General features: G+C 58.4%; 1 protein-coding gene across 2 annotated transcripts in view; it reads left to right on the top strand.

Moving 5' to 3' along the window:
- The window catches only part of TMEM240 (transmembrane protein 240), a 29,182-nt gene extending 4,048 nt beyond the window's left edge, over nt 1-25,134 (top strand). For both annotated transcript variants that reach the window (XM_019476949.2, XM_059716255.1), the window contains exons 3-4: nt 12,064-12,272; nt 19,539-25,134. In XM_019476949.2, coding sequence (XP_019332494.1) covers nt 12,064-12,272; nt 19,539-19,687 — 358 coding nt within the window. In that variant the 3' untranslated portion in view covers nt 19,688-25,134. The remainder of the gene's footprint in view (nt 1-12,063; nt 12,273-19,538) is intronic.
- The last annotated feature ends 2,403 nt before the right edge of the window (nt 25,135-27,537 follow it).

A 27,537-nucleotide genomic window follows, 5' to 3' on the forward strand; every position in this document is an offset into this window, starting at 1 on the left:
AAGGAGCACCTTATCACAGCCCCTCCTGTATGCTGGGGCTGGGGGCGAGGGGGAGAGCATCAGCTTTTTAAGTTAACCCTTTTGTATCCTGCCTCTGCCACCAGCCTGGGCATCATGCTGCTCTGAAGAAGCTCTGTTGTGGGTTGGCGCCAACTGTTCTTGCCAGCACTTTTCCATTTAGGGTGCTTTAGGAATAAGAAAGACTAATGACAGAGTCTGCTGCATACTTTAGGGAGCTGGAGAAGTGTGTTAGGCACATGTGAGGGGAACATGGCCCAGGTGTTCCCCTCCACCCAGCTGCATAGGTAGCAATTGCCTCCCACCAACATCAGGTGCGCTGAGGTCCAGCTGAAGCCACAGATAATGCTGTGACATGCAGTTGCCCCTAGCGGGTGCTCAGGACCATGGTGTGGTTGTGTGGCTGCTGATGTTGAGACCTGTGGCTGGTCCCTGTCCAGTCCCCAAGGATGGGGTGAAGCAGCTGGATTACATGTGCTGCCAAAGGCCTGCTGCTGGGGGGGGTGGTAATGCAGGCATCACTCTCACCCCGACAAGCTACAGCCTCGCTGGGAAACTGTTGTGGGATGGGAATCTCTGCTGTAACTCCTGCTGTCCCTGCTGCATCAGATGGGAATAACAGGATCCAAGCTCACCGGGGAGCTGTTGCAGGGGTGTCCTGGGTTCTGGTTGGCAGGGGTAAGGAGCAAAGGCAGCACCAGATTTTGTCCCTGGGTGGAGTGGGGTGTATAGAAAAGGAACAGTTCAGTTTGGAGCAGAGAAGGAGATGATGGGGCCACAAGGGAGCAGGAAGGGCTTGCTTGGGGGTAATCGGGAGCTGGAACCTAACAACCCTCCCTGCACGGCTCCCCGGTCCTGCAAGCGTGCTGCCCACAGCATGGCATCGCCACATGGCCCCTGCACTGAGGAGAGGCCTAGGCACTGGGCCACGGCTGCGGTGTGGGGTTGGGAAGGGTCCGCTAGTGTCCTTGCATAACCAGCACTAACCCACTGTCTGCAGGGGCTTGACCAGGCTCTTTGACAACCCCAGACGAAGTCCGAAGTTGGGGCAGCAGTCTGGGCTGTGGCACTGTTGGCTGAGCCCCCTCTTAGCTGAGGACAGGCGGGAGAGGGGAGATGTCTATCTCCTCTGGCTGGCACTGCACGAACGCAGACTGGATCTTATGCCAGCAGGGCTGTTAGACGCTCCGTGTTGGCACGGCAGGGTCCTGCACCCCTTTTCCCGTGTGTCTGAGGAGAAGGGGGTGAATCAGACCCCTGCATGGGGGACCTTGGGACTCATAGTGGTGGAAGAAGTCACCCTTGCCATGCTGGGGTCCCCCTGGAGTCCACGTGATCTGGAGAGCTGCCCCTGGCAGGGTGCAAGCCAGGTGAGGGCTGAGTTCCCAGTGCAAGGACCTGCAGCGCAGCATGCGGGAGCCTGTGTGCCGAGGCAGCTCTCATCCTGTCCCTGCCCGCTCTTTCTCTGGCCTGCAACCTGGCTGACAGTCTGTCCTGCCCTGAAAGTTGACTGTAAAGCCAGGTTGGTAGTGCTCCTGGCTGTGATTCTGGAGGAGACTTGCTCAGTTGCAGGGGAACACAAGGGCTTTCTCCTAACAATAGCCAGAGTCTGGGATCGGGGCACTAGCCTGGGTGCTTGGCTTCTCTTACACTGTGGTGGATGGTGAAGGTGTCACTGGTGCCATCCAGTGCTGCAGGAGCCCGGGTGACCCTGCTGCCCTCTCTCCGTGCTGTGTGGGCTCCGTCGGGAACACGGGTCCATGCATGTGACTTCTCTTGGGTCCGTGACACTTGATCGGGGCATGCTTGGGAAGCTGAGCAAACATGGCTCATCCATAGACCAAAACGCCACTAGGAAATCCTTGATTCATCTCAGCAGTGCTGGGGTTCTCAAGATAGCCGCTTCAGCCCTAGGAAGGGACGCAGCATGGTGGGAGCAGCCTTGGCTCTGGTGGGGCCTTTCTTCTCCCAGCTCGGGGCCTGTAGGAGGAGCTGGCCAGGGCGAAAGGGCTGCCTAGTGCCTGTGGGATTGAGGCACTAACCATCCCTGAGGAGCTCCAGCTTATTCAGGCCTTGCTCCGGTCAGAGGCCAGCATGTTGCTCTTCCAGGTGGAAGGGGACTGCTGGCTAACAGGGGTTGGGTTCCTGGGCTTGGCTCTGCTCAGGGGAGGAAGCATGGTCAGACGGTGGTGGGCAGCGTACATGAGCACAGACCCCCGTGTCCCCTCCCAGAGCTGTCCCTGTCCTAGCCCATGACCTTGGGTGGTTACTGGAACCCGTCTCTGCATCCAAGCTAGTAGCCCAAAACATTTCAGCATCCACTGGGCACCTGTTAGGCTTTGCTGGGCTCAGGGCTGGGGCAGCAGCTGTGGCAGAGTTCAGGGAGCCATATGGCGAGCGGTGGCAGAGAGGCCATGATGACCTTGGCACCCGTTGGTGATACCGAGCTGTGGCAGAGGTGACCGGTGTGGCAGGGACTGGGCCATGCCAGCTGTTCCCCTGCATGCTGAAAAGCTAAGTGCACATGCTGTCCTGTAGGTCTCAGCACCAGCTCCTGATGGAGTCCTGTGCTGGCGGCTCCCTGCTGTGCCCAGAGAGCCCCCTAGCCAGAAGGGGACATGGTGGGGGGGTGTCACTTTGGGGCAGGCTGCAGACGGGGGCTGTGTTTGGCACCAGAGAAGCTACGCCTGCGACTGGTCACCGCTGGCAGCCGCAGCCCCCAGCACAAGCAAGGCCTGAAAGTCGTGTGGAAGAAGCTCAGTAGCTGGGAGCTGCCTGGAGCTGTCTGCAGTGCCAGAGATGGCAGGTGACAGGGCGGGCTGTGCCAAGGAGTGTTTTCTGTTAGGTTTTGCTCCCCTGCAAGGGGACAGTTCCACTGGGAGCAAAGGTACTCTTGTCCCCTTCCAGGGGCTGCCATTCACCCAGCGGTGCTATGCTGGTTCTCGAACCGGGTCTCTGAGGCCAGGGCAAATGGTCCGGGGACTGCACTGCCCCTTAGGTGAAAGCCTGGGAACAAGGGAGCAGCGAGGAAGGTCCAGGGGTGGGAGGGACCCACTGCTTGTGCCTTCAGCATGGGACACCACGGGGCTGAGGCCTGTTGTCAGCCCATGCCCAGCTGGGGAGGCAGACGGTGTAGAAGCCCAGGTGCTCCTTGATTGCAAGAGAGGCAGCAATTAACCCCAGGTGTCCAGGCATCCCTGCTGCTTCCCCTTCGTTCCAGGCTCACGCTGTGAGACGGTGGGAGCTGACATCTCTGCATCCTGCAGTGGGATCCTCCTGGGCAAGGTGACCCTTGGCTCTCCAGACTGGCACTAAGATAACAGTCTGTCCGTTGCCATTAAAACTGGCGGCCCAGGAGTGAGCTGTGGGTGATTAGGGCAATGAAACCTCTCCGAACGGCCCTAGCTGGGTTTCCTTGTGGAGCTGCGGTATCTCTTGGGACCCAGCTGTGCAGGGCAGGGCAGGGCAGGGCTTCCCCTACTACTACTCCCTGCTGCAAACCAGAGGGCCAGAAGCGTCCCACTGGGCAGGTGGGGTGGCAGGAACTGTGTGTGCAGGAGCCACCTGTCCTGCCTGAGTGCTCCAGCCACACATCCATCCCAAACGGGACGTCAGCCCTGACAGCAAACTGCTGCTTGGAGGTATTGGCCAGGAAGGACCCTGGAGGTGGCTGGGCTGGAAGAAAGTAGCATGCCCCTCCTGGACTGCCCGCCTCTGAACCTTCTTGGCCAGCAGCAAGTCCCCTGGCAGCCTCTCAGGAGCTGGGTAACATCACAGAAAGGAGAGGCACCGAAGGGTATCGGTGCTGTCCAGATGTGGTCAATGCAGGACACACACTGCCCTAGCAGCTGGGGCTGCTCCACAGAGGGGCTGGCATGGGGCAGGCACTTGTGTGCACAAGTTGGGGGTGGGAGCCTTGGGCTCTATTCCCAACTTTGCCACTGACCTGCTAAGTGACCTTGGGCAAGCCCCTTTCCATGTGCACCTCAGTTTCCCAGCGGTAGGATGGGGGGTGGTCTCCCTCTCTCTCTGTGATGCTGGGGAAGGAGGTGGGACACAGATGTCCCTGCTGCCCTCTGCACCGTGCTCAGTCCTGACCCACTGCCCAGTGAGGGGTGCGTTGGTACAGCCAGGAGATCAGGGTCCCACTGTGCGGGAGGTCGCACAAGCACAGAGCCTCTGCCTTCGTCCCCCTCCGCCATGGTTGAAGAAGGCAGGTCAGGGAGGGCCAGGCAGCCTGGATTGTGGTTATGCTGGCACCTGTACTAGTGTCAGAGCACCAATACGCTCTGCCAGCAGCACTGGGCACAGTCTGCCTGACACAGCTGGGCTTTGGACCAACACAGGGCTCCCACCTGTCCAGATCAGTGCAAGCATCCTGTGGCTGGTGTAATCTCTGCCGTAGAGGCTGCTGCCATCGCAGCTCTGTTGGCTCCTTCCTACTCCTGGCAGAGTTGTGTTAGTCTGTGGCAGAGCTGTGGCCTTGGTCGCCTGCCAGACTGGGACTCAGCCCAGCTCTCCTGGCTCCCAGGCTGGGAGCTCACAGCATCCCTTCACTCCATGGTGTGCCGTGTGGGAGGAGAGCAGGGCAGCTCCGACCTGACGGTAGCTGGCGGGCATCCCTCCAGCCTGGCCAGGACTTGCCCTCAGTGGAGAGGCCAAGGAAGAGGATCCTGCTTTGTCCTTGGTTCTCTGTAGAGAAGGAGGAAGTGGCATGGCTGGGCGACAGGGAGCGTGGCATCCCCTGTGCCAGTGCTGTCGGCTGTGTGCCCACCTACGTGCCAGAACTGGGAGCGTGGCCCCCTGCCCTGGCAGCAAGCCTGGGCTCTTGAAGGGGTCTGGCCAGGCCTCCAGGAAAGCCAGCCAGAATCCCATGGGAAGAGCCTCACGTGGACCTGCTGCCTTGTTCAGAGCACTTGGTACGGTGAGAGCAGAATAGATGGCCTGTGTCCTGGCTTCTCAGATCTGTGGCTTGGCCTGGTGAAGGCGTTCAGAGTGTCCCTGGGGTGGCAGCTCGGGAGTCCTAGCTGTGCCCGGTACATCAGCCTGCCATCGCACTTGGTCTCACCAGCAGCCCTCGTGGATATGTGGCTTGGAAAGCTGGAGGGGCTGTGGGTCAGGATGGGCATTGGCAGTGCTCCAAGGGCCAGGTGGCAGGGCAGAGCGGTGGCTCTGTTTGGTGTCGGTGTGCGTACAGCCTGGCACTGGTGCATATTTTTCGTCTCTAGAGAGCAGTCAGAAAGGGCTGAGAAACATTTAGCTTAGGCAGGAGCTAGCGAGACATGGGCAGTGTGGAAACAAAGACCTGGGCGGCAGGGCTGACCGGGGAAGGGCTGGAGCTGGAATGCCCCAGTGCTCATGCCAAAGCCCAGCGCTGCCTGGAGACACTGGAGCAGGGCTGCACTGCCCGTACGGTGCCTGGTGCAGCTCAGTTGAGCTGCAGATGTCCCTGAGGCCCGGTCCCCAGGAGAGCCAGCCCAGCCCAGCCCAGCATCAGGTGTCCTCAGGCTTGCTGCAGTAGCCAGGTAGGAAATCAAATTCCAGGCAGCTGAAGAGCCCCAGGGAAAGGCTCATCCGTCAGGGAGCTGGGTGCAGGATTCCTGGGTCCTGGGTGCTGCAACACCTCCTCCTCCATGGCCTGGGAGTGTCCCTGACCTACTTCTGCAGATGGGGGCTAGGAAGGCTCCAAAGGGTGAGCACAACAGCCCCGGATGAGATGCATCTTGCTAGCTGTGGCCTTTCCCGTGTGCTGGGTGTCACGACTAACCTTCAGCCCGGGCAGTGCAACAGCGATAGCGATCCCAGGCGCCGGGCAGCTGGCCAGTGGGTGATGCCAGGCAATGGTTCAGGAGCAGCACCATCTAGCGGCAGTCAGGAGCCCCAGCACCCTCCGGCTGCACCCCCTCCGGCATGCCTGTGCCCTGAGGGTGCGGGTCTCCCCATACCCTACGCACGGCCCCACGTTGTATCTTGGGGATTTAGGAGCTGGAGGTGGGTTGGGAGATGGGGCGCTGCTCCCAGCTTTGCCACTTACTCCCTGGGGGAGCTTCTGTTTGCAGAGCAGGGGCTCGTGCACCTTCCTTTCTGTGCCCTGTCTGAGTCGGGGTGGCATGCACGGGGACTACCGTCTAGCTCTGTGCATGGGCCGCATCAAGCAACAAGGGACCCCAGATCTGACAGAGCATCTGGTCACCCCTTTCGTACACACAGGGCGAGCGTGGCCATTTCCACTGGCATGAAATGAGGGGTGAGGATGCTGATCCGACTGGGACGTGGGCCTGGCAGAGCCAAGCATGGCACTGGGGCCCTGCACCTGGGATTTGTTTCCAAAGCGCCTCACAGCCCACAGCTTCTATTTTCCCAGGACACGCCTGTGCCAAAATAAGTGCCGGCGTCTTCAGGGTGTCCAGCCTTTCGTCCCCCTCGCTGCTGGCAGGGAGCTGACATGTTCCTTGAGGGTGTTTCGCTCCCCGGGGCTGCGGGCAGGGTTTCCTTTCACCTGCTTTCCACCTGAGGACACAGAGCTGCCAGGCCCTTGTCCAGGCTAGACCCATTCCAGTCTGCAGGGTACACCTGCCCCGAGTCATTCCCCAGGATAAAACCTTAGCTGCCCTGAAATGCTAAGGCGGCGTCCGCTGTGCCATGGGTGGCACCTGAGGGCCCTGCTAGTGTGACCAAGGGGAAAAGTCCTTCCTGAGCCCTAGCTTGACTTGCAGCAGAAGAGCAAGAGCCTCCAGCCAGGATCCAAACCTTTGCATCCGGCGACCCAACCCTGGGTTTCCTACACCCCAGACCCAAATGGTCTGCCGCTGTCTGTGCGCCAGTGCTGTACGGCAGGTGGCAGCCAGAAGCAGAGGTCGTGGGGAGCAGGGTAACGGGCAGACTGATTCCCTGGAGGAGCGCTGGTGATGGCTTGCTGTAGCAGCACAAGCTGGGACACCCCCTTCCCCTGGCCAGCCTCGTCTGAGGGGTGCTGAGCTGGTCGTACCTGTGATGCATGGCCTGGCATGGGCCTGCCAGCCTCACTGGCGTGCCACGATAACCCTTGGCATGGGATGCATCAGGCAGGAGGATGGGGAGCGATGGGCATCCCCCTGCAGTGCCCGGGAACAGGGCACATTCAGCAGCCCAGCAAACAGCGGGTCAGAGGCAAGATCCTTAGCTCTGGCTCCCGAGCAGCCTCTCCCAGCCCGCTATGATGCGCTGGTTGGCTCCGAGTGCCAGGAAGGGGCCCGAGAGAGCACTAATATGTCCCCAGGGCCCTTATGTAAGTGAGACGATTGGCGGCTGCAGGTTTGCTGCACCTGCAGTCAGCATCTGGGAGCCTCTCCCATGGTGGCAGAGACACTGGCTCTGCGGGGACAGCTGGGAGATGCCAAGGGGGGGGTCCTTCCGGAGGTTGGGGTATGCTGGAGCTCCTCTGTGTGCCATGAGCTCATCCCTGCACAGCCTCCCTTATTTCTCCTTGCTTGACCCTTGGATGCTGGCTCCGGGCCCTGCCTGGCACCTTCACGCTTGCCCAACCCCTGCCCCTAGCCCACCTGGCTCCATGGCCCAGTCAGTCGTGGGCTCCTGTGCATGGCTTGGCACCTCGCCTCGGCGCAGGGAGGGCTGCGTGGTTGTGCTGTGGCTGATCGATGCTGGCAACACCTCTGCAGCATGCCCCTGGGCCATGCCCTGAGGTTGGAGGCCTCTCAGAGCTGGCACAGCAAGTCGTAAACCGTCCACCCCAGCCAAGGAGCTGGAGGCATGGAGGTCACATCAGGGCAAGGCTGGGGCTTCCTGCCTGCCCAGCTCCCCCCAGGTGCATGCAGAGGCTGGCCGGGGTGCAGCCCCGGCACAGGGAAAGGGGGCATCGCTCTGCCCACCCATCCCTCTGTAGGGCTCAGCGCTGGCCTAGAGGTGACGTTCTTGGGCTAATTTCAGAGCCAGCAGATGGTAACGGCTTGCGGTGGCCAGGCCTCATTTAGCCCTGGAGGTGAAAAGCTCCCTTGGTCGGTGGAAACCCCGGAGCCGTGGAGCCCACACTCGGTTTAAAATTCCCTTTGCATCCGGCGGAGACCCCGGGTCTTTGTGCTCTATTAATAGCTCGCTGAGCTCATGTATCAGTGTCTGGCAAATAACTCCGGCAAAGGCCCCCAGGACTCGGGCGGGATGGAGAGCGTCGGGGGCTTCTCTGGACCCTGGCGTGGGGGGAGTTGGCAGACAGAAGTTGCCTTTCTTGACATATGATGGGCCCCTTTCCTGCATCTAGCCCCTTTCCTGACCGGAGCAGGGGCCAGGGAGCGCTGCAGGCAGGGCCGTGCGGTTCTTCTCCTAACGGCAGGTGTTCAGGACCCTCCGGGGCGTTAGCAGCATGGATCTAGATGTCTAGTGCCGGAGGCTCGGGATGTGCCCCTCGGTGCTGAGTCAATGCTGCAGCAGGGTTTTCACGGCATGCTTTGCTAATGGACGGCTTGTCTCTCCCACTAAACCTCAGCCTGAGGTCTCGTCTCCCCCCTGCAACTCGGACTCCCTCCCTATTAACCCCTGCTCAAAGCATCCCTAAAATCACTCCTGTGCTTTCCATTGGCTCAGCACCTCGTGCGATGGATAGCTAACCCTGCCTTGCACCTGGGTCTGTGTGCTGGTAAACAGCTGCTGCGTTCCACCCCAGAGGTGGCTGCATTTCAGTGGTGTATGAAACAGCTCTGGTGTGTGTGTGGTGGTGAGGCCTTGGGGGGTCTTTGTGGGTGAAATGCGTCATCAGTGGAGCTGGAAGTGGCCTTGTCACCTGGTGTGGGGTGACAGCATCCACACACCCCAGTGTATTTCTACCCTGCGCTGTGCAGAGATGTCTGGAGGCTCCCCAATGATCCTGCGCATAGTGGTGCCTCTGTGGGATGCTTTCCCAGCAGCATGACACCTTCAGAGCCAGGGCTCGGGGTGACCGTCAGAAATCTCCAGGCCCTGTCCTTAGGAGCAGAGCGCCTCCTGAACGTCTGGTGCAGACAGAGGCAACTTCTGCCAGCCTCCACCCCAGAAGTGGCTGCATTTCAGCCACACGATGTGTTGTGTGTGGAGAGCTGCAGTCTGCTTTGACTCCTGGCACCTCGTTCTCCCCCACGGGCTGTTCCTGAAGCTGACAGGAAATGAGCTCTGAAGCCCCTGGAGCTTTCCCCGTACTGACGATAAAGCAGCCGGCCGCGCTGCAGGGTCAGAGCCGCCTCGTGCCGCTTCGACTCTGGGGCCAACCGGGCAGTGCCGTCACTCGGGAGCAGCCCCCCACCCCCTGGCTTTGCACAGGGACCCTGCGAGGTCACCTTGGGGTGCTGCCAGGCTCGGCCTCCTGATCTCGCGGCACCGGGGAGTGGGCAGCAGGCCAGCCCCATGCCTCGCGCCCCGCTTCGCCAGGCCCGGGGTCCCTCGGCGCGGCTGGCAGGTTGGCGCCTCTCCCGCAGGTGGCCCGCATTAAGTCGCTGCTGAGATTAGGGCTGTTTTCAGTAGGTTCCTTTGAGCCGCGGTTTGTTTGTGTAAATATTTGGACGTTTCTCAGGCGTGATTATTCAGAATCCTGCACCTCATGCATATTCAGAGGCCTCCAGCGAATGATTTTTTTTTTTTTTCCCCCGTGAATATGGGATGGAGGCCTGGGTGACGGAGGGGGGCGGGGAGGGGAGGGGAGGGAGCCGGCTGTGCCCCAGCCCCCCTGCGCGGGGAGCCCTGGCTGGGGCTCCGCGCTGCAGTGACTCGGCTTCTGCAGTGGCCTGATGCAGGCTGGAGGATGCTGACAGGCACGTGGTGGTTACCAGCGCTCGTCCCCGCCGCTGATTGGCCTGCGCGGGCTCCCTGGTTGTGGAGCAGCAGTGACAGCACATGCCACGGCAGCCCCGGTCCCCCAGCAAGCGGGAGCCCAGCTGAGCGCGGGCTCCAGGGGCCTGGCTGCACCGGGGAGCTTCACGGCATCCTGTCTCAGACGCTCTCACCCTGCCTTGTCTCGCTGTATCCCAGCCCCCCTCAGCTGGTCTGCTTTCCCTGCTGTAGCCCCGTATCCCCATCGCGCCGTCCCTGCCAGCTTCTGGGCGTTAAAGCATCCTGGAGGCTCCTTCCACGAGTTCACCCTTTGGACTCTCTCCTTCTCTCTCTCTGACGAGTTGGAGCTGTTAGGGATGCCAGCTGCATGCACCCTGCCTGCTCCAAGAGGGTCCCCCGATGTCTGCCAAGCTTTTGTGGGGGGCCACGGCAGTGCCAGCCTCTGGGCAGCAGGAGGGTATGGCTGTGGTCTGCTCTCTGAACAAGTGCAGCCTCCCCCACCCCAGAGGTGGCTGCATCTCGGAGGTGAGCGAAGCAGCCCTTGCATCTAGCTCACAGGGTCAGGCGAGAGAGCTGCTTGGCTCCGTGTCAGCAGAGGGATTCGGGATCCTGGAGCAAGGCACGCCAAGCACTGATAATGCAGTTGTGAGCTCCTGGTGCCTGCAAAGCGACGGGGTATTGTGGAGGGAGCTGGAGCGTGCCGGCTTGGACCGGGAGTGTCGGTAGGGCCGGCTGCTCTGACATTGAGCTGGCGAGGAGCGTGTCTCGCTGTCCGGACTAGGGGGGAACGTCTCTGTGGCTTTCCCACCTGCTTCACTCGTGCAGGGTCTAACGGTCACTTCCTCACAGCCCAGCTGCCCATCCCCGTTACCCGCCAGCTACTTGATCCATGCAACATGCCCTTTCCTGCATTGCTCCTGGAGAGGATGCCTCAGTCCCAGGACACTGCAGGGAGGGATGGGAGGCAGCACAAAGCAGGAGTCACCACGCTGACGTGTCCGCTTCTCTCCCAGGGAGCAGGGAGGTTTCCCGGGGACAGGTCCTTGCCAGAGGGTATGGGTGCTCCTCATCCTCCTTGGTTTCTTTTCAGCTTAAGACTATGTTGGGAGCAGATCTTTGCACTTTCTGGTGCTAGACACTTTCCCAGGCTTGTTATCACACAACCCATGCCGTGCCGTGCTTCCAGCCTCAAGGCCGGGGCTGTCCCAGTGCTGCCCTGTGTCCAGCTGGGAGCAGGGGGTTGTTCTGCCTCTGGGGTCACAGCAGGGCAGCCCGTGGTGTGCTTGGCCCTGCTTTACTCCTAGAAGGTGAAGCCAAGCTGCCTTCTGCCGGTATCACGCCTTCCCCTTTCCAGACACAAAGGAGCTAGGCTTTCCGCGCTGCTCTGTGTCCAGCCAAGGGGTTGTGCTGCTCGAACCGCATCGGGATAATTAAAGTGTGAAGACTTGCGCGGAGACCAGTCCAAAGCATGTGCAGAACCCCAAAGCAGCCTCCAAAAAATGGGGTGGTTGGATCCGAAATCCCGAGCGACTGCAATAGCAAGAAATTCCTGGGTTTTTCTTCCTCTGTGAATTCCAGTTTCGAGTCCTCCCAGACCGCATTTCCCAGCTCTTTCCTGCAGCTCCTCTAGCTACTAAGGTACTTTGTTCCCGTATGCCAAGGTCGAGGAGCTGGGCTCTAAGAGAAACAACCCAAGTCATGAGATGTGCAATGAAATCATTAGAGCTGGCACCGCTGCATCTCCTCTGGTTTTGTATCGCTCCCATCAGCCTCGTATCGCTGCACGGGTGCTGTTGTGTTGGTGATTCCAGTAGTACGTGAACAAACTATGCTAATGTTAGTGCAGACTGGGCCAAAACAATCACCGGCTTAAGCAGGTGCGTCTCCTTTGACAGAAATAAAGCTGAACTTGTTGCAAATTTGGCCTCTTCTAATACTTTCCCTCTTCCTGCACTGGCAGCTCTCTCCTCAGCCTGCCTTTGTGGGAGAGAGCACTGTTATTTCCACTTTACAGATGGGAAAACTGGGCAGGGAGCGGCGATGTGACTTAACCCAGGCTAAGCCCTGATTCCTGGGCATCCCTGATGTTAAAAATAAAGACCAGAAAAGCATTTATTTTTCTGCTAGAGCTGGTAGCTCTCCAGAGACAAAGTGTATGCCCCAATCCCGGCAGAGCAGATCCAGGCTGCTGGACAACGAATGTTTTCTGCTTTGCCCCCGCTGACTGTGTCTCCTTGTTTGTCCTCCCCACAGGCATCACGTCCATTATGTTATTCCGTACGACGGAGACCAGTCGGTGGTGGACTCCTCGGAGAATTACTTTGTCACCGATAATGTAACCAAACAGGAGATTGATCTGATGCTGGGACTTTTGCTGGGCTTTTGTATAAGCTGGTTTCTGGTGTGGATGGACGGGGTTCTCCATTACGCCGTGCGAGCCTGGAGAACCAGCCGACGGTATGGTAAGTGCCTTCCCGGTGCCGCAACCCCCTCCCCCCAGCAATGCTGGAGCCCTCTTGCTCATCCGAGGGTGTTTTAATTGTTGACTGGGGTTGTAGGAAGTATGTTGGTTTAAAGACACTTTCCAGAGAGTATGTATTGCTTTGCTGGAGTCCCAATCTCTCTGCTGGCGTACCTTTAAATGGTTACCTGAAAGTCCCCCTTTTTCAAGGAGGGGCATTTGCAGCAAACCAGAATTAACGTGCAACCGGGGGTGTTTGCTGGAAAATGAAATGTATGTGACAGTCATGGAAAACCATAGTGTTTGCCTGTGTCCATGTGTGAGCTGAAGGTCTGACCGATGGGCAAGTCTTTAATGCTTCTGTTCACAGCGAGGTAGAGCCTTGCAGTGGGAAGATGCTCTATAAATCAAGGGCCGTGAGATCAGATGGAAATAGGCATGCACACGAACACACCCCGATGATCTCGCTAGGTCCCTTCCAGCCCTAAACCGGTGCAACTCTGTGAATCGGTCAGGCTGTGTGGACTTTGGGATGCGTCGTGGCGGGCTGCGTGGACGCTTGCCGTGTTGGTTGTCTGCAAGGTTGCACATGTAATCCGGGGAGCGCTTGCTGGCAGTGGGATGAACGAGGTGGGACAGGGTAAGATGGGCACCACTGCTAGCAGAGAGTGTCCGTCATAGGAACTCAGGGCTCCACATACCCGTCAAGCCCCCGGCCCAGCTAGTCCATTGGCCTTCCCCTAGCAGCAAGGGAAGACACCTTGTTGTTTCTCTGCCCTCGCAACCCATGCTCTCCCACCACCGTCTTTCCCTGCTGTCGCGACTAGGAGGAAAAATAAGAGAGAGAAAACTGATTGGAAATAATGGGTGACTTGAAATCCCGTTGTATAATCAGCGTCTCTGCAAGTTGCACTCTCTCTGCAACCCGGTTTATAACGTCTATTCAATCACAACTTGGGTTAAAAAAGAGAGAGAGTTATTTGGAAACCTATTAAAAAAAACCCCTCTGCTTATTCAGGCTCATTCCCTCTTTCCAAAAACTTCCATCAAAAGTGCATTAATTTCTCATTAGTCTTTCCATATCCCCAGCAGCCTGCTGGAGCGGTCCGTTTCTGAATGAGGACTCTCTCGAGGGTGCTTAGCCTTCTGCTTTGGAAGAGGCAGCAAATGTTTAGTGGTGGTTGTGGTGGGGAGGGGGAGTCCTCTGAGATCGAAGCTACCCTTGCACGGCAGGCTGGCATGTCGGGAGTCACGGTGGAAACAGGCCTGGGCTGGGGCAGGAGCAGAGAAAACGAGCGAGCGAGCGAAAGCAGGAGTGTCACGGCCCTGGAGAGCCGAGCGAGCTCCTCGGTGACGCATCTGGCTGAGGCATAGAAAGCGAAGTGCGCTCACTCCCTAACCAAAGCCCCCTAGAAACGGTCCGCACAGGCGGTATCGAGCAACCCAAAGGCAAGAACAGACTGGTTCTAGCTGTTCTTTTTTCTTTGTGCCTTTGTTTTTTCTTTCTGTGTCTGAATATTTTGCAACCTTTCAAGGGGCTTGGGGAGCCGCCAGGGCGGTGACTTACACCGTATATTCCTGCCAGGCCGGAGATGGAAATGTGCGGAGGGGTAAAGTAGGGCTCAGGTGGGAAAGATCAGTCCCTTCCCCTCTAGCAGGACATCCCTGGAGTCTGTGCTGTGCAGTTGGGGGAGCTCCCGCTGGGCCAGTCTCGCGGGCGAACGGGGGTTTGCCCCTCAAGTCTGCAGAGAGGGTGGCTGTGCTGGGGCTGGGGCTGGGGCTGGGGAGGGCAGGCCACGCAATACCAAGGCAGCCCGTCTCCTGGGCAGAGGTGCGAGTGCCTCCGCCTGGCAGCTGATGCATTGTGCCCGAGCGCTGTTGGCGGGTTGTGTGCGAGCGCGTGCAAGGCACCGAACGTGTGCATTTGAATGCGTGCACTTTCAGAAAATGTGCACGCGTGTACCCCTGGACTGGGAGGGGCCTGAAAGTACTCTCAAGCCGAGGGAATTTGGGGATGTTGGGCTGTGCTCAGGGTCCAAAGGGTCGCTGATGTCCGTCAGAGCAGGTCCCTTGAAAATCCTGGGACAGAAGAGCAGCTCCCATCACAGGCCCCCGGGGGCACACTGCTCTGAGCTTGTATTCATTTTGTGCCCTGGGGAAATACCCCTTCGGCCCTGCTGTGGGGATGTTCCGTCAGGCCAGGACGTCTCCCTGCACACGACACAGCAGCCGGGGAAGCTTCTCCTTTGGTTGTCCTAGGGCCCTCGCCGGGGACATGGGAGTGCTGCTAACCATTGGACCATGCCACGCTGCTCCCAGGTGGACGGTCAGATCGCCTCTCCCCTGCACCCTCTGCTTTTCCTGGGGCTGGTGGCGCCAGCGAGGGAGGAGACTGCTGCGAAGCTGCAGGGGTCTGCTTTGCATCGGGGTGGATGCAGGCTGAACCCCCGGCCCCGTTGCACCCAAAACCATCTCATTTGCTCTGCAAGTGTCAATAGAGAGCAACTCCTGGGTGCGGGGGGGTTGAACAGGAGTGGGGAGGAGATGTCACCGGTAGCTTTTATGGCCTCCTTGCGGTCCCTTGGCTCTGCTGAGTTGGTCACTGTCCAGGCTCAGACCCCTGCCTCTGCCAGAGAAGCCTTCTTGGCTCTGGGCAGGGTGAAGCCCCCCACAGCCCTTCAGTCTAAGTCTCGATGGGTCAAGCCCGTCTGGAGCAGGCAGAAGGGCGCCCTCCTATCCCAGTCATGCTGGCTGGAGGTAGTTTGCTCAGGTGATGCCCAGAGTCCTGTAGCTGGCAGACTTGAGGGGCCTGCTTTACCATGTAGCTCAATGGTGCCCTGACCTCCCCACTCTCAACATACTGCTGAGATGCAAAGAAAGCAGAAGGAGTGGTAATTAGCCCCAGGGACCCAGGAAATCTGCTCTCAGAGCAGATGGATGTGCAGCATGGAGAAGCGGTTCCCGGGGCTGATACTTTCCGTGGAGGCGCACGGGGAAGCAGATGGAGGGGTGGGAAGCGGCAGGGGCGCCCCCACCCGCATGGGCCTCTTGATTCATGAGCCTCCTCTCGGTGCCCTCCCATCCGGGGCTCCCAGCACACGAGGCAGGATCATGTCACATGGGGAAGAAAGGAGGCAGATAGTATTAAGTCCGTTTGACAGAGCAAGGTATGGAACAACTCCGCTTCCAGCCCTGGGCCCCGTCTTGCTAACTCAGGAGAGAAATCTGAAGTGACTCCGGTGGAAGGACTCCAGATTCATACCCATGTCGCTGGGCTCAGGGCAGGACCCACTTCCTACCTGGTGGCAGACCTGACCTACCTGTCTTTGCCTGGCCCGAGCCTGCTGCCCCCTCCGCGGCAGAGCCTCGCACGCAGGGCTGGGCAGGCCAGGGGATTCCTCTTCTGTACAACAGTACTTTCGAAGCAAACTGAAGGCTTTTCATTTGCACCCAAAAAAAGAAGAAAAAGACCCAGAGGGTTTCAACATCCAGAATGAGACGTTTTCAGGTTCTCTTGAATGAGAGTTCAGAAAACGGGACTTTCCCCTGCTGTTTAGTCCAAACTTCCTCTTTGCGTCAACGCTGTGAAGCAAAATGGATGGACAAGCTGTAGGGCTGGTGGGGGACATGCAGGAGACCCAGGCCCTCGGTAGGATGCTTGGGCTCTCTCTCCAGGGTAAATCCCAGAGCAGCACACTCACGAGCGTGGACATCACAGCCCTCTCTCCGTGCTTGCAGCCTCCTGTAATTCCCCTCCTCAAGGGGTTGGGGAGGCAGCTGGTCTTTCAGGGCAGGACAGGTGCACAGGCTGCTTTTCATTGCTGGCATCTGGATTGAGAAGCCAGCACAGGGACTCTGCCTGGGGGTAAAGAGGTGGCTTTGGTGCAGAGGGCTATAAACCACTGTAGGACATGGGCTCTGTCGCCAACGGCCCAGGTGCTGGAGGGAAATGACCGTATGGCCTTGAAGTCTGTAGGTGACGGGGGCTGGAAATGAAAGCAGCCCAGCGGCTCTGCTGTGTGCAGACTTGTAGCCTCTTAATGGACCCTCTCGTGACCAGCCCAGGGAGTAGTTATCACTGGGGCTGTGTTTCCCAGGTGGCAAAAGGGAAGAACAGAGAGAGACTAAGGGATGAACGCCTAAGAGCCCGAATCCAGCACCCTGCAGGGCGCCGTACGGGGTATGGGGATAGGAGGCTGCCAGCAGGCTGGCCGGGGACCTTCCTACAACTGTGCGGAGCTAGCTGGCCGGGAATAGTGAGCGCTGGATGTGACTTAAGTCTTGGCCCAGGTTATGGCCGGAGAGCAGCACCTCCATTTCCTTGGGGTCCGCAGCCCCAGCCCTCTGCGGGCAGCAGGTGTCTGTGTCCTTTCATTTGAAGAACTCGCCAGGGTCGCCCCCTTTTCTCTTCACACGGCTGGTGGGGAATGCAGTCCTCGCCATGCATATCTAGCAATCTAGCCATTAGATAACCTACCCAGAATATGCACAGCCTGGGGTCGTCTGCCTCGGGGACCTTCACGTCCGCATCTCCCACCTCCGCGGCGAGGCCCCGAACCTCCAGGTGACAGGCTGGGCCCCCCGCTCTGCTAGAAACTGAGCTTCTGGGCACAAGGAAGTGGATGACTTAGGGGGACAGGATTAGCGAGCAGGAGCCTGGCTCTAACTTGCTGGTTCGGGAGGCTTTTATTTATCGGTAGTTGATCGGTCAGTCCCGCTGACAGGGGAAAGGTGCCGGGGTAGGCACAAACCCATCGCTGTCCAGAAAAAACGTACCTCTTTATCTGTTTAACCATCCTGTCATAAGCTAACAGGGATGCCCGCAGCTAGCTTCCCCCTTGCCTATCAGTGAAAGCCTTGACGTTCACCTTGCTGGGGTCATCTGATCCTGGTGGTCTTTCCTGCCCAAGTGCAGGGGGCTGGACCCGATAATCTGTAAGGTCCCTTCCAGCCCCGAACAGCTATGAGACTATTACTGTTTCAGTCCACCCGCCATGGCCCTTGTCCCTCTGTCTGACTTCCACATCATGCAGAAGGCTGCACCTTGTGAGATGAGACTTTACAGTCAGGGCTTAACCACGCAAGACTGTGCTCCCTCCCAGGGGTATCACCGCATTCGTGTTGCAGTTGTAGTCAAGCGGCTCTTCGGGGGCTTCCTGACCACCAGCAACGGCCCCTACGCCCAGAACTGCTTTGGGGGCTGGTTTGAGGAAGGTTTTCCTCAAGGTTCAGGAAGAACCAGAAGATTTTCTGGTTTGAGGCCAATGGTTGTTTACAATTTTAATTGCCACTTAGTCCCCCAGTTCGAGCAGTCCCCTGAGAGGGGGGGCTTTGAATTCGCTTGCATGGAAGACCCTCACCCCTTGCAAGACTCTGTCATGCAAGCATTAGGCAAGAGCCACGCTAACCTGTGGAGTGAGGTCTTCCCCTGGCAGGAGGCCGGGCCAGGTTCTGCTCTGAAGGATGCAAAGGGGGTTCAGCACATTGGAGGCAAAGGTACCAGCCCCAGGCCTGCCATGGGGCAGTCCAACATGAAGCTGTCCCATTTCGTCACGTTGTGGGGATGGGAACCCGGGTCTCTTCTTCTCCCCATCAAACTGGCTCGTGCAGTTCCTTTAGTGGGGATCCTGCCCGAAACTATCGGCGTGAAGATAGCGTCTGACAACCAGAGCCTAGCAAATGTAGTGCCTGCATTCAGAAAAGGGAGGAGGGGGGACCCAAGCAGTTAGAGGCCTGTCAGCTAAAGGTCTTACACCCAGTTTGGAAAGAGAGGATTTGGATCTAAAAAGAACCGGGACAATACGCAACGTGGCTGGAGCCAAGGAAAGTTGTGTCGTGCAACTTAGCATCCTTCTGTGACAAGTAGCAGGCTGCTTAGACAAGGGCAAGGCAGACACCGAAGAAGCCGTCCTAGGGCTACCTCTAAATTGGGTTGCTGCTGACCGTCAGTGAAGGCCGGGGGCTGGTGTCTGGGTCTTGTCTTGCTCCCTGGGTAATGGCTTTGGCCCGCAGGTGGGACATACACCCAGTGCAGCCCTGAGTGGTCACTCGCTGTCCTACCAGTGCTGGGGCTCGGGGTGGTTCTCCAGCCCACTGGTCAAGGGCCCCCAGACGGGACTGGCAAGGGCTGCTTCAAAGCAAGAGGCTCTAGCTGACAGCCCAAAGAGGGGTGGGCAACATCGCTGCCTCCTGCCTCGGGGCCAAGCTCTGGCCACAGAGAGGGGAAGCCATTGCCTGTCGCTCTCCAGCACAAACCAGGTGGAGAAGGGGAAGTTTGGTCCTTCATCTGCACTGTCCACTGGGCAAACCGACCGCTGGGCTGTGGCGAGGCAGCTCCAGGGGCCGTTTGCCTTGTCCTTTGAAACCTCCCCCTGCAAGGGCAGGGGTGAGAGCGGCATGCCCCGACTGAAAGGAAAGCCGGCCTTGCCAGCCCAGCGGGTAGTCTGCAGGCCTGCCATGGGTGCAACCCTGGGCTTGAGCCTGTCCTCGTTGTTCCCCTTCCGAGCTGCAGCCCGTTGTCCTCTTTGGCAGCAGAGCTGGGACCCTGAGCCGGGCCCTGGTGCGACTCATCCGATCAAGAGGAGCAGGGCAGCAGCGGAGGTGTTTGCTGGGCCTGTGGCTTGGGTCGGGTCCAGGTCCCTGCCTGGACGTGCGATGTGTTGCCTGGCTTGCAGTGGGGTCCGCCTCACTCCTGTGCTTGCTTTTCACGTGGCCCCCCAGGGCTGCGGCCTCTGCGCCCCTGCATCACTTCTCCCTCTTTGCCAAGGCCTCTTTAATGTTCAGCAGCTGCCAGCTGGGCCAACAGCCTTCAACTCAGGCCTGCACAGAGCCCTCCGAGGAGGCTTAAACCCATCCCTACACCTCTGCTAGGGAGTCTACCTGGGTCCAGATGCCTGGAGGCATCTGGGCCCCGCTGCAAACTGAGCCCCTGCATGAAAAGGAGACAAGATTGCCAAAAGGCCAGTCGTTAGCCCAGGTGAATGTCTCACGGGCACGCTGCTGCGTCCGCGCTCCCTGACGGGCTGGACTCCTCCGCTCTGCTCAAGGCGACGTCTGCTTCTCCGAGGGGATGTAGGGGCCCCGGTTGCAGTGCTAGGATTGCAAATGAGGGGCCCATGGCTCCCAGGAGTAAACTCCCTCCCCTGGTTTCTGCAGGTCCTGGATTTGTCCCAGCGGGCACGTAGCCGACCCGCAATCTCCGCACGTGCCAAGCAACCCGAGACGCCTCTGTTAGCCGCTAAACCCTGCTCTTTCCTTTTCTTTCCAGACAATTCTTGGTCTTGGATTCCGAAATTTTGTAACTTGAAGGAGTTCAGGAAACGTCACCACAGGCAGTACGAGGAGGCCACCGGCAACATGGTGCACATCAAACAGAAGCTGTATCATAACGGGCACCCGAGCCCCAGACACCTCTGAGAACCGCCCTGCCCTCCAGAGACTGCGGAGAGGTTGAACTTTGCTCTTCTCGGAGGAGCACACCCGCACGTTCGCTCCTCCGCGGAAGCCGGTGGAGGATGCCATTTGATTTGCCCATGCGGTGTGTCGTTGCGGCAGATGGAGAATGCACAACTAAGCCCGTTCTGGATCCGAGGCAGCCAAGACTTTGCACTGTGTTCATCGTTTTATTGTCGGACTTCTGTATATATGTAAAAAAAAAATGGGGGGTGGGGGGGAAGAGATTTGCATTATACTTCCAGAGCCCGTCCCCAGTGTTGGAAGTTGTCCTGCATACTCAATGTACCTTTTTTGGGAACCGGTTGTGCTAGGGATCGGAGGCGACCGCTAACAGAAGACGTAGTTTCGCAGCGGAGAGGTAATGCTCCCTTCCACGTGCTGGCTCTGTATTGTTTCCTTGGCTATGACTTCCCGTTGCAGGGTGGCGCTCGCTGTCGCGGTCCGAAGGTGCGGTGCGTCCCTTTTCCTTTGCCTGTTATTTTTTTTCGAGAGGGGGCGAGAGCTCGAGCGAGACAGAGAGGAGACTCGAATTCACGGATGTAAAGAGGGTGGAGAAAACCAGGCCCCCAATCTGGCCCCGTTGCATTGCCCACATGAAATGATCCAGCCTGCCGTGGGGAGGCGGGACAGGTCGTACCCATTCTGACAGAGGGGAAGATTGAGGCACAGAGCAATTTGCCTGAGATCACGCGGGGGCAAAGTAGGGATCAGCACCTGGAGGCTCCAGGGGGATCGGCACTGGAGATCCGCTGTGGGAGGAGGTGCAGACAGACAGAGCAGACGCTAAACCCCAGAGCCAAACAGCCCAAGGGGCTGTAAGAGCTGGAAACGGCTGATGGCACCTTTCCCATGGGAGACGTGGCATCTGCCTTGCCTCGGGCCTCGCTCTTAGGCGCGGCAACGGTTTATGGGAATACAGCCTTAACCTCCTATCAGGCCTGCCTGAGACAAGGGACCTCCTAGTATCTCCTCTCCGAGGGCACGTATCCTGCAGGGAGCCTGGTCTGAGCATCGGGGACCCGTCTGAGACGACCAGACTAGATTGCAGCGGGGCTGTTTTGCCACGAGCGGCCCTCGCCGGGGAGGAGGAGGGGGTAGAGTTTGGCCCGGGGGGTGTACGGTGAGCCCTGCCCCTTTTGCCGTTTCTCCTGCGTTCCCAAATGCTTATACAGCGGGTCTGTGTCCGGCAGCCTGGTACGTCCCCGCGGTTCTGGGCAGAAAGAACCAGGAAACCCCCAAACCCAGGAAACCGCTCTCGTCCCTTTGTGGCTTATTTTGAATCGACCTCCTCTGCCTGGGGATCAATCTAAGATCAAAAGCAAGAAGCCAGCCTTGTCCCTGCCATGGTGTGCCCCCTCCCTTCACACTCACCCCCCAGCCCCGGTTGATGGTAGCTGAGGTCTGTGCTGGTGTCCGTCTGCTGGGACGTTGGCCGTTTGGGCGCCCGATGGTCGTGCTACCTCCGTAGGTGCCTGGCCGTGTTAGACTGAGGGGTTTTCAGCTTCTCCTCGTGCATTAGTTCCTGCGGCTGGTGCAAATCAGCGGTGACTCAGTGGAGCTCTGCGGATTTACACCAGCCAAAGCTCCAGTTGGCTGAGTTTGGCGAAGCCGGGACAGCTTGCAGACCCGGTGGGATGTGATGTGTCTGTTCGAGCGGCTTTAAATCCCGTCTCTTCGGCACCTCCTCCAGGGAAGCGAGCGAGCGAGCGAGAGAGAGCGGTGACGCCCAGGCCAGGCCGAATGCACAGCGCGGTTCTGCCTTGCTCTGTAAATCGCTGCTAGTGGGTGCATCATTAAATACGAACCTGACAAAGGACAAGAACGAGGCCTTGGCTGGTGGTGACTGAGTCTGAGCCCTGCGAGGCGTTCAGGGAGGAGAAGAGGTCGTCTTGCAAGGTGTGTGCTTCTCTGGTCCCCGGTGCCGTCACAGCTGCGGGGTCGGGCTCAGGGCCTTTCTGCTCCTAGCCTTGATGCTTTCAAATATCCAGAGCGATGGGAGTAACGTGCAAATCCTTCAGAGCCAGAGCCCCTGGGATGTGGCCCGTCAGATCCAACATGCACGGCAGTCTATGGAAGCAGCCCCATTGCCTGTAATGCACCTTGGATCGGGGCCTGGGCAGTCGTCTCCCCTGTGCAATGAGGGCTGTGCATCACTTGTGCCCTTGGGACGTGTCTGAACAGGGGAGCAACAGGAAAAGATGGGGGGAGTTATGCTGGGGCCCACCCCCGTCTCCTGCTGCTTTTACAATGGTAGGGGGCAGACATCCGTGGAGCTGCCTCCAGTCTACCCCAGGGTAACACAGGTCAGGATCTGGGCTCACAAGTATGTCCTCTGCTTGAATGGTTAAACCCCAGGAAGGCTGGGGTGATTTTTTTCTCCCCAAAAGAGGAATTTCTGCAGCACTGAGCATTAGGGCTGTGCAAAGCTTCGGATCATGATTTGGATTCGGGTGATTCAAAGGCTGAATCTACAAATCCGAATTGAATCGCTGGAAGCTTTAGCTTTAGGCAGGGGGAGCGAGCAGGGATGATGAGTCCAGCGGGGAAGGGGAGCGGGCCGTGCCGCGAGGTGGCAGGTTTGCTGGCCAGGAGCGCTGAGGACGCCTTCTGTGGACTTAGACAGTTGGAGACTTTTCCGCAGCCGCAGGAGGGGCTATTTTTAGAGCCGAGACGGAGCTTAGAAACCGGCTCTGGGCGATCTCGGGGGCTGGAGCGAAGCGTTTTGGAGTGTGGCCTTGCCTTAAATGGCCTGGCGCGTGTGGGCACCACCGGGAGGGGGAATCCCATCAAACCAGCCGGCCGCCCCTTGCCCCGTTCAAACTTGTCTTCCCAGCTCTGCTAAAAAGCCCCCTGCCCCTGGGTCAGAATCCATCCTGCCCAATCAGCTCCTCTACCTCCTCATCTGACATCATTGTCACCGCTGACATCACATTTGGTTTCTGATGACCTCACGGGTCAGAAGAAATGGCAGCGAATGGGCCAAATTCATGCCAGGTGGAGCTGTGCCAGGCAGGGGGTTTGACAGCCTAATCCCTTCTTGGCTGGGAGCAATTCCTGCCTATCCAGCCAGGGTCTCTTGTTAGCTCCGATGGCTGCTGGGGTTGTCTCCAGTGAATCGGAGAGGGCAGGGCCAGAAAGGGATGGTGCTCTCGCACCTAAGTACCTTTGTGAAGAAAGGCCCCACAGATTCAATAGGCAAGAAGGGGCAGAGCACTAGAGAGGGGATGCAACTTGCCCTGGGGCAGAACTGAGGACCTGGGTCTCAGCCTCATGCTCCAGCTGCTAGTTACCCCTGCTTAGGGTCACTCAAGTGGGTGCTGGGCTCACAGCGGCCGTCCCAAAGGTGCAGGTGATGGGTGCGTTGCAGAGCAGCCGTGGCAAATCCTTGAGTGTGGCCGGGTATTATGCAAACACGGGATAGTGGGGTTAGCAACAGCAACGCTGATCTGCCCAGTACTTACCGTGCCGGTGGTCCTGCTACGCGAGACCCTCGCCCCCACCCCATCACTGCTGAGCCCAGCACAGCTGCCCTGGCCTTAGCAGTGCGGAGGAAGGTGGCTTACTTACTCTGCAAAACATCCAGGCATCGTTTCTTGGGAAGGATTTTTTTACTGTATTTTCTCACATACAATACACCCCAGAATGAGACGCACACCTTGTTTTAGAAGGGCAGAACGAAGGAAAAGCTCTTTCCGTGGAGAAAGGAAGTGGGTAGCAGCAGCAAGGGACCCGCGCCTGCAGGTTGTGGATCTGGGTGTAGCCTTTACTTTCACCTTTGCTCTGCACCAAAGCCTAATTAGAAGACACAGTTGTTACCATATTTCCCTGTGTATCATATGCACTCAAATTGCCAGCAGCTGGTGTTTTTTTGGAGAAAAAGTACATGTTGTATGCAGGAAAATCCAGTGTTTCCCTGGAAGGGGTGATGCTCTTTGCAGATCATGCAAGGACTCACTTTTTCTTACCATATTCAAACCCTTGGGGGCTCAGCTCCAGGAGGAAATAGCTCAGCGGAGCTTGTCCACAATAGCCCTCCTGCATTAGCTCATGCTGGGATGGGGGATGCACTCGTTCTGTACTAAGAAAAACTAGGATTAGCATCAGTTTTCCAGCACTGGAGAAAACACTATTGCAAAGGGGACGCTGGTCCCGTGCAAGTGTTTCCTCAGAGCTGGGGGCTCTGACCTGCTCCCCTTTAGAAAGGGAAAGCTCCTCACCTGTGCACAGCCCGAAAGAATGAGCTGTAGCTTCACAGCTCCCGTAGCACTGGAGGGAGTTAGTTAGACGGGGCTCAAGGCAAGTTAAACCAGCAAAACCCCCTTGTACGGCTGCAGTGACTAATGCAGACAAGTGGTACCAGCAGAGCTGCAGCTATCCCAGCGCTGAGAGTCCATGAGCCAGGGCCTGGCTGCACTACTGGAAAATGCCAGGACTGCAATGCATGCGGGGCCGAGGCGCCGTTTCGGTAGTGTCCACCTGTGCGGGGGAAAGGGCGGTGGTGCAAGGGTGGGCAGGTGGTGCCATGAATCCCCAGCTTCTCGCACGCTGCTGACCCTTTGCAGTCATGTTCCAGCTGTGTCCGTTGCCGTCTGTGTGTGCGCGTGTGTGTTTATCTCTGCGTGTCGGCGTGTGCACCCACTGCTCTCGCAGGCCCATTCTCAACACGTTCTGGGCCACGTTGCATTTGGCACAAGACGGCGGATGCGGTCCCCGGAGTCGAGCTGAGCACAGGGGTGTGGGTGCAGCAGAGAGCAGGCATCACCCCAACAGGCCTCAATTCTGCAAGGTGGGGGCTGCTTTCCCTTCCCGATTGCTATGGGGCGAGGGGTGGCAGGGGGCTTTCTCTCTCCAGCATGAAAAGGTGCTTCCAATGCACTCGATGGGGCTCCTCCAACAGCTCTTGGAAGAACCATTTCCCCACAGCCCGGAGCCCCGTGCTCCCGGGTTTATGCACTCAAAACCGATTTTTGCACACATGCAATAGGAAGTAGGCACAGCATACCCTGGTATAAACCGGAAGAGAGGGAGGGAGATGCAGCTTCTAGACTCGTCTCTCTCATGATTTGAAAAGCAATAACAGCTATTTTTTTTTTTAATACACTTGCAAATGAGACTGTCATCTGCATTTTGTAGTCTCCTGGAAGACGGGCTTGGCGCTGTGCTGGTACGGCACGAGAAGGAAGGGTGAACGAGTGGAGCAGCTCCGCCTGAAAGCTGCAGTGAATTTGGGTTTGAGGGCGGGAGAAAAAAACAAAGCACACTGTGACTTCACGTGGGTCAGCGAGTGAATGCGTTTCAGCCGGACCAGCCCTTGCGATCCCACGTTTGTATCTTTGGTGATTGATTTAGCCGCCTGAAACTGAGCCCGTCCTTTGCTGTTTGTCAGTAAAATAGGTTTTTTTTTTGCACGTTTTGCATCTGACTTGTCTTTCCCACCTTGCGTAGCGATGGGGCCTGGCGGGGCCACACGGCTCATGGGTAGCGGGAGATAGTGGCTAAGTGGACCTGAGCTGTGGTCAGTGTCCCTGTTTGGGGCTCACCCGTGCTCCACAGGAACATAAGATGTGCCATTGAGTGGGTCAGGTCATGGATCCGTCTTGCCCAGTGTCGCACGGCAGCAGAGCGGCTGCTGAAAGGATGAGTGAACTGGTTCTGACCAGGGTTTGCCCCATGACTGCTCTCCTCCTTGCAGCCTCCAGCTGTTAAGGTCCGGGGAGCTCTGATTCAGAGGCCGTGCTCCTTGCTCCCATGCTCAATAGTGATCAATGCCCCTTTTTTGCCAAGAACATGTCCAGTCCCTTTGTGACCGGCTAAACTATCAGCTTTCGCTGTGTCTGGTGGCAACGAGCCCCACGCTTTGTGAAAAAGAAGTTCCTTGCGTTAGTCTGTCTTTTATGACCCCCCCCCCCCCCCCCCCCCCCCAGTTCTTGTCTGGTGATAGAGAGTAAATATTACCGTCTCTATTTGCTTTCTCTTCACCGTTTAGTATTTTGTAATCCTCTCTCATGCCCCCGCTTCAAGCATCTCTTCTAGCCTGAACAGGCCTGGCGTCTTCAGTATCTCCTCACATGGAAGTCCCTCCATATCCCTGATCGTCCTTGCTGCCCTTCTCTGGACCGTCTTCTATGTCCTTTTTGAGGCGGGGGCCAGAAGTGGGCACAGTGTTCAAGGTGTGGATGCCAGGGCTCTTTGCCAGGGTGGCAAGACACAGGGGCTTCTGAAAGCATGGCTAGGACGGGGACAGGGTGACTTTCTTCGTGACCTGCAAAGCTGTGACGGCAGCAAAACTTTGCAGCGTAGACTCAACCCAAGTCTTTCCGAAGCACACAAGGCAGGAACGAGGTGCATTAGCAGAGCCGGGTGTGCGGAAACCAAGCATCAGGGCTAGGATGCAGGCGCCGTGTACGGGGAATCCTGTACGTTAACCACCCTGGCAGCACATACCTCTAGCTGCTGCCCGTCTCTTCTCCAAGTGCCCTGCTGCTGTCTCTGAAAGCACCGAGGGAGGGTTTTGCTGACCCCCGTGGAAAAGCTCGTGGCTGATTTGTCATCCGCACGCAGGCAGGCAGCTCTGGGGCATGGGCTCTTCCAGCTCAGATGAGACCAAATGTGACATCAAAGAGCGGGGAAAAAAATGCCCAAGCGGAGAAATTCAGATCCTCGGGCTACAGCAGACACCGCGGGGAAAACCCACTCCAGCTGCAGAGCGATGGCTGGGAGCTGACAGCAGCTGGGCACTTCACCCGCGGGGCTCATCTGAGGTTTGAGGAGCTGTGAATGTGGAAGAGCTTCTCTGCACATTGCTCTGCTGAAATGGGGCACAAGGGATACATCTGGGGCTCCCGAGTCTGAGGCTGCCCCATGGGCCTCGTGTCTCATTAGCCCGGGAGATGCTGATAATGCAACCACAAGGGTCAGCAGCATTGGAGGGGCCCCAGCGCAGCTTCCTGCCCCGTTGCATGGATCAGGCAGCTCATGTCTCAGCTTGGGCTGTATCCAGGCGCACTCACGTTCTCCAGCCAAGTCGGGCTTGGCTTGTCTCCTGGGAGCATTCAGCTGGCATGGAGCTGAACAAGGCCCAGCTCCCGTGCCAGTCAGTGCTGCCAGCCCTGTGCCAGCAGAGCTTGCATGCAAGGGCACTGGTGGGGCTGGAAGGCGAGGCCTGTAGCTCGGGGTTTCCTTCATGCCCCTTAGCCTCGAGTTCTCCCTGAGAGCTGACCCCCTTGCACCAAATTAAACTTCATTAAACCTTCCCCTTCCCTATGCCCTCTAATTGATCTCAGCGGTGAGGGCTAATGGGGTGGGGACTTCATCACAACAGGCAGCAGAGCTCTGAGCAGCCACCTGCCACATCCCAAGCATACAGGATAGGATGCTCCCTCTCACCTTGTGGCAAAAGGGACCTTGGTGCAAGGCAGCCACAGGCCCTGCCTTGGTTCTTGCAAGCATCTGGGGTGATGCCATAGCCCAGCTCAGGGTTTGCCTTCTCCTGACTCCAAACCCTCCTGCCTAGACACTGCGCCAACCCCGGGGTCATCTCCCCCATGGAGGCAGTGAGAAGCGCTGCTCGTAGCCAGGCGTTTGGCAAAGGAGCCTCTCCCTCCTGTCCTGCCCTCCCCGGCACGAGGCCATCGCCGCCGTCCTGGCTACCCCCGCTCTGCTCCGGAGCGAGCTGTGCCCGGTGCCCGGCCAGGGGCAGGTGCGGGCGGGCAGGAGGAGTGCGGGGAGAAGCCGCCTGCCTACCCCGCGGGGCCGGGACCTCCTGCCGCCCTCCACCTGCCCGCAGCCGCGTCCTGCTGCCCCGGGGCCGG

The sequence above is a fragment of the Alligator mississippiensis genome, chromosome 13 (assembly GCF_030867095.1).
Source record: "Alligator mississippiensis isolate rAllMis1 chromosome 13, rAllMis1, whole genome shotgun sequence".
Classification (NCBI taxonomy): domain Eukaryota; kingdom Metazoa; phylum Chordata; order Crocodylia; family Alligatoridae; genus Alligator; species Alligator mississippiensis.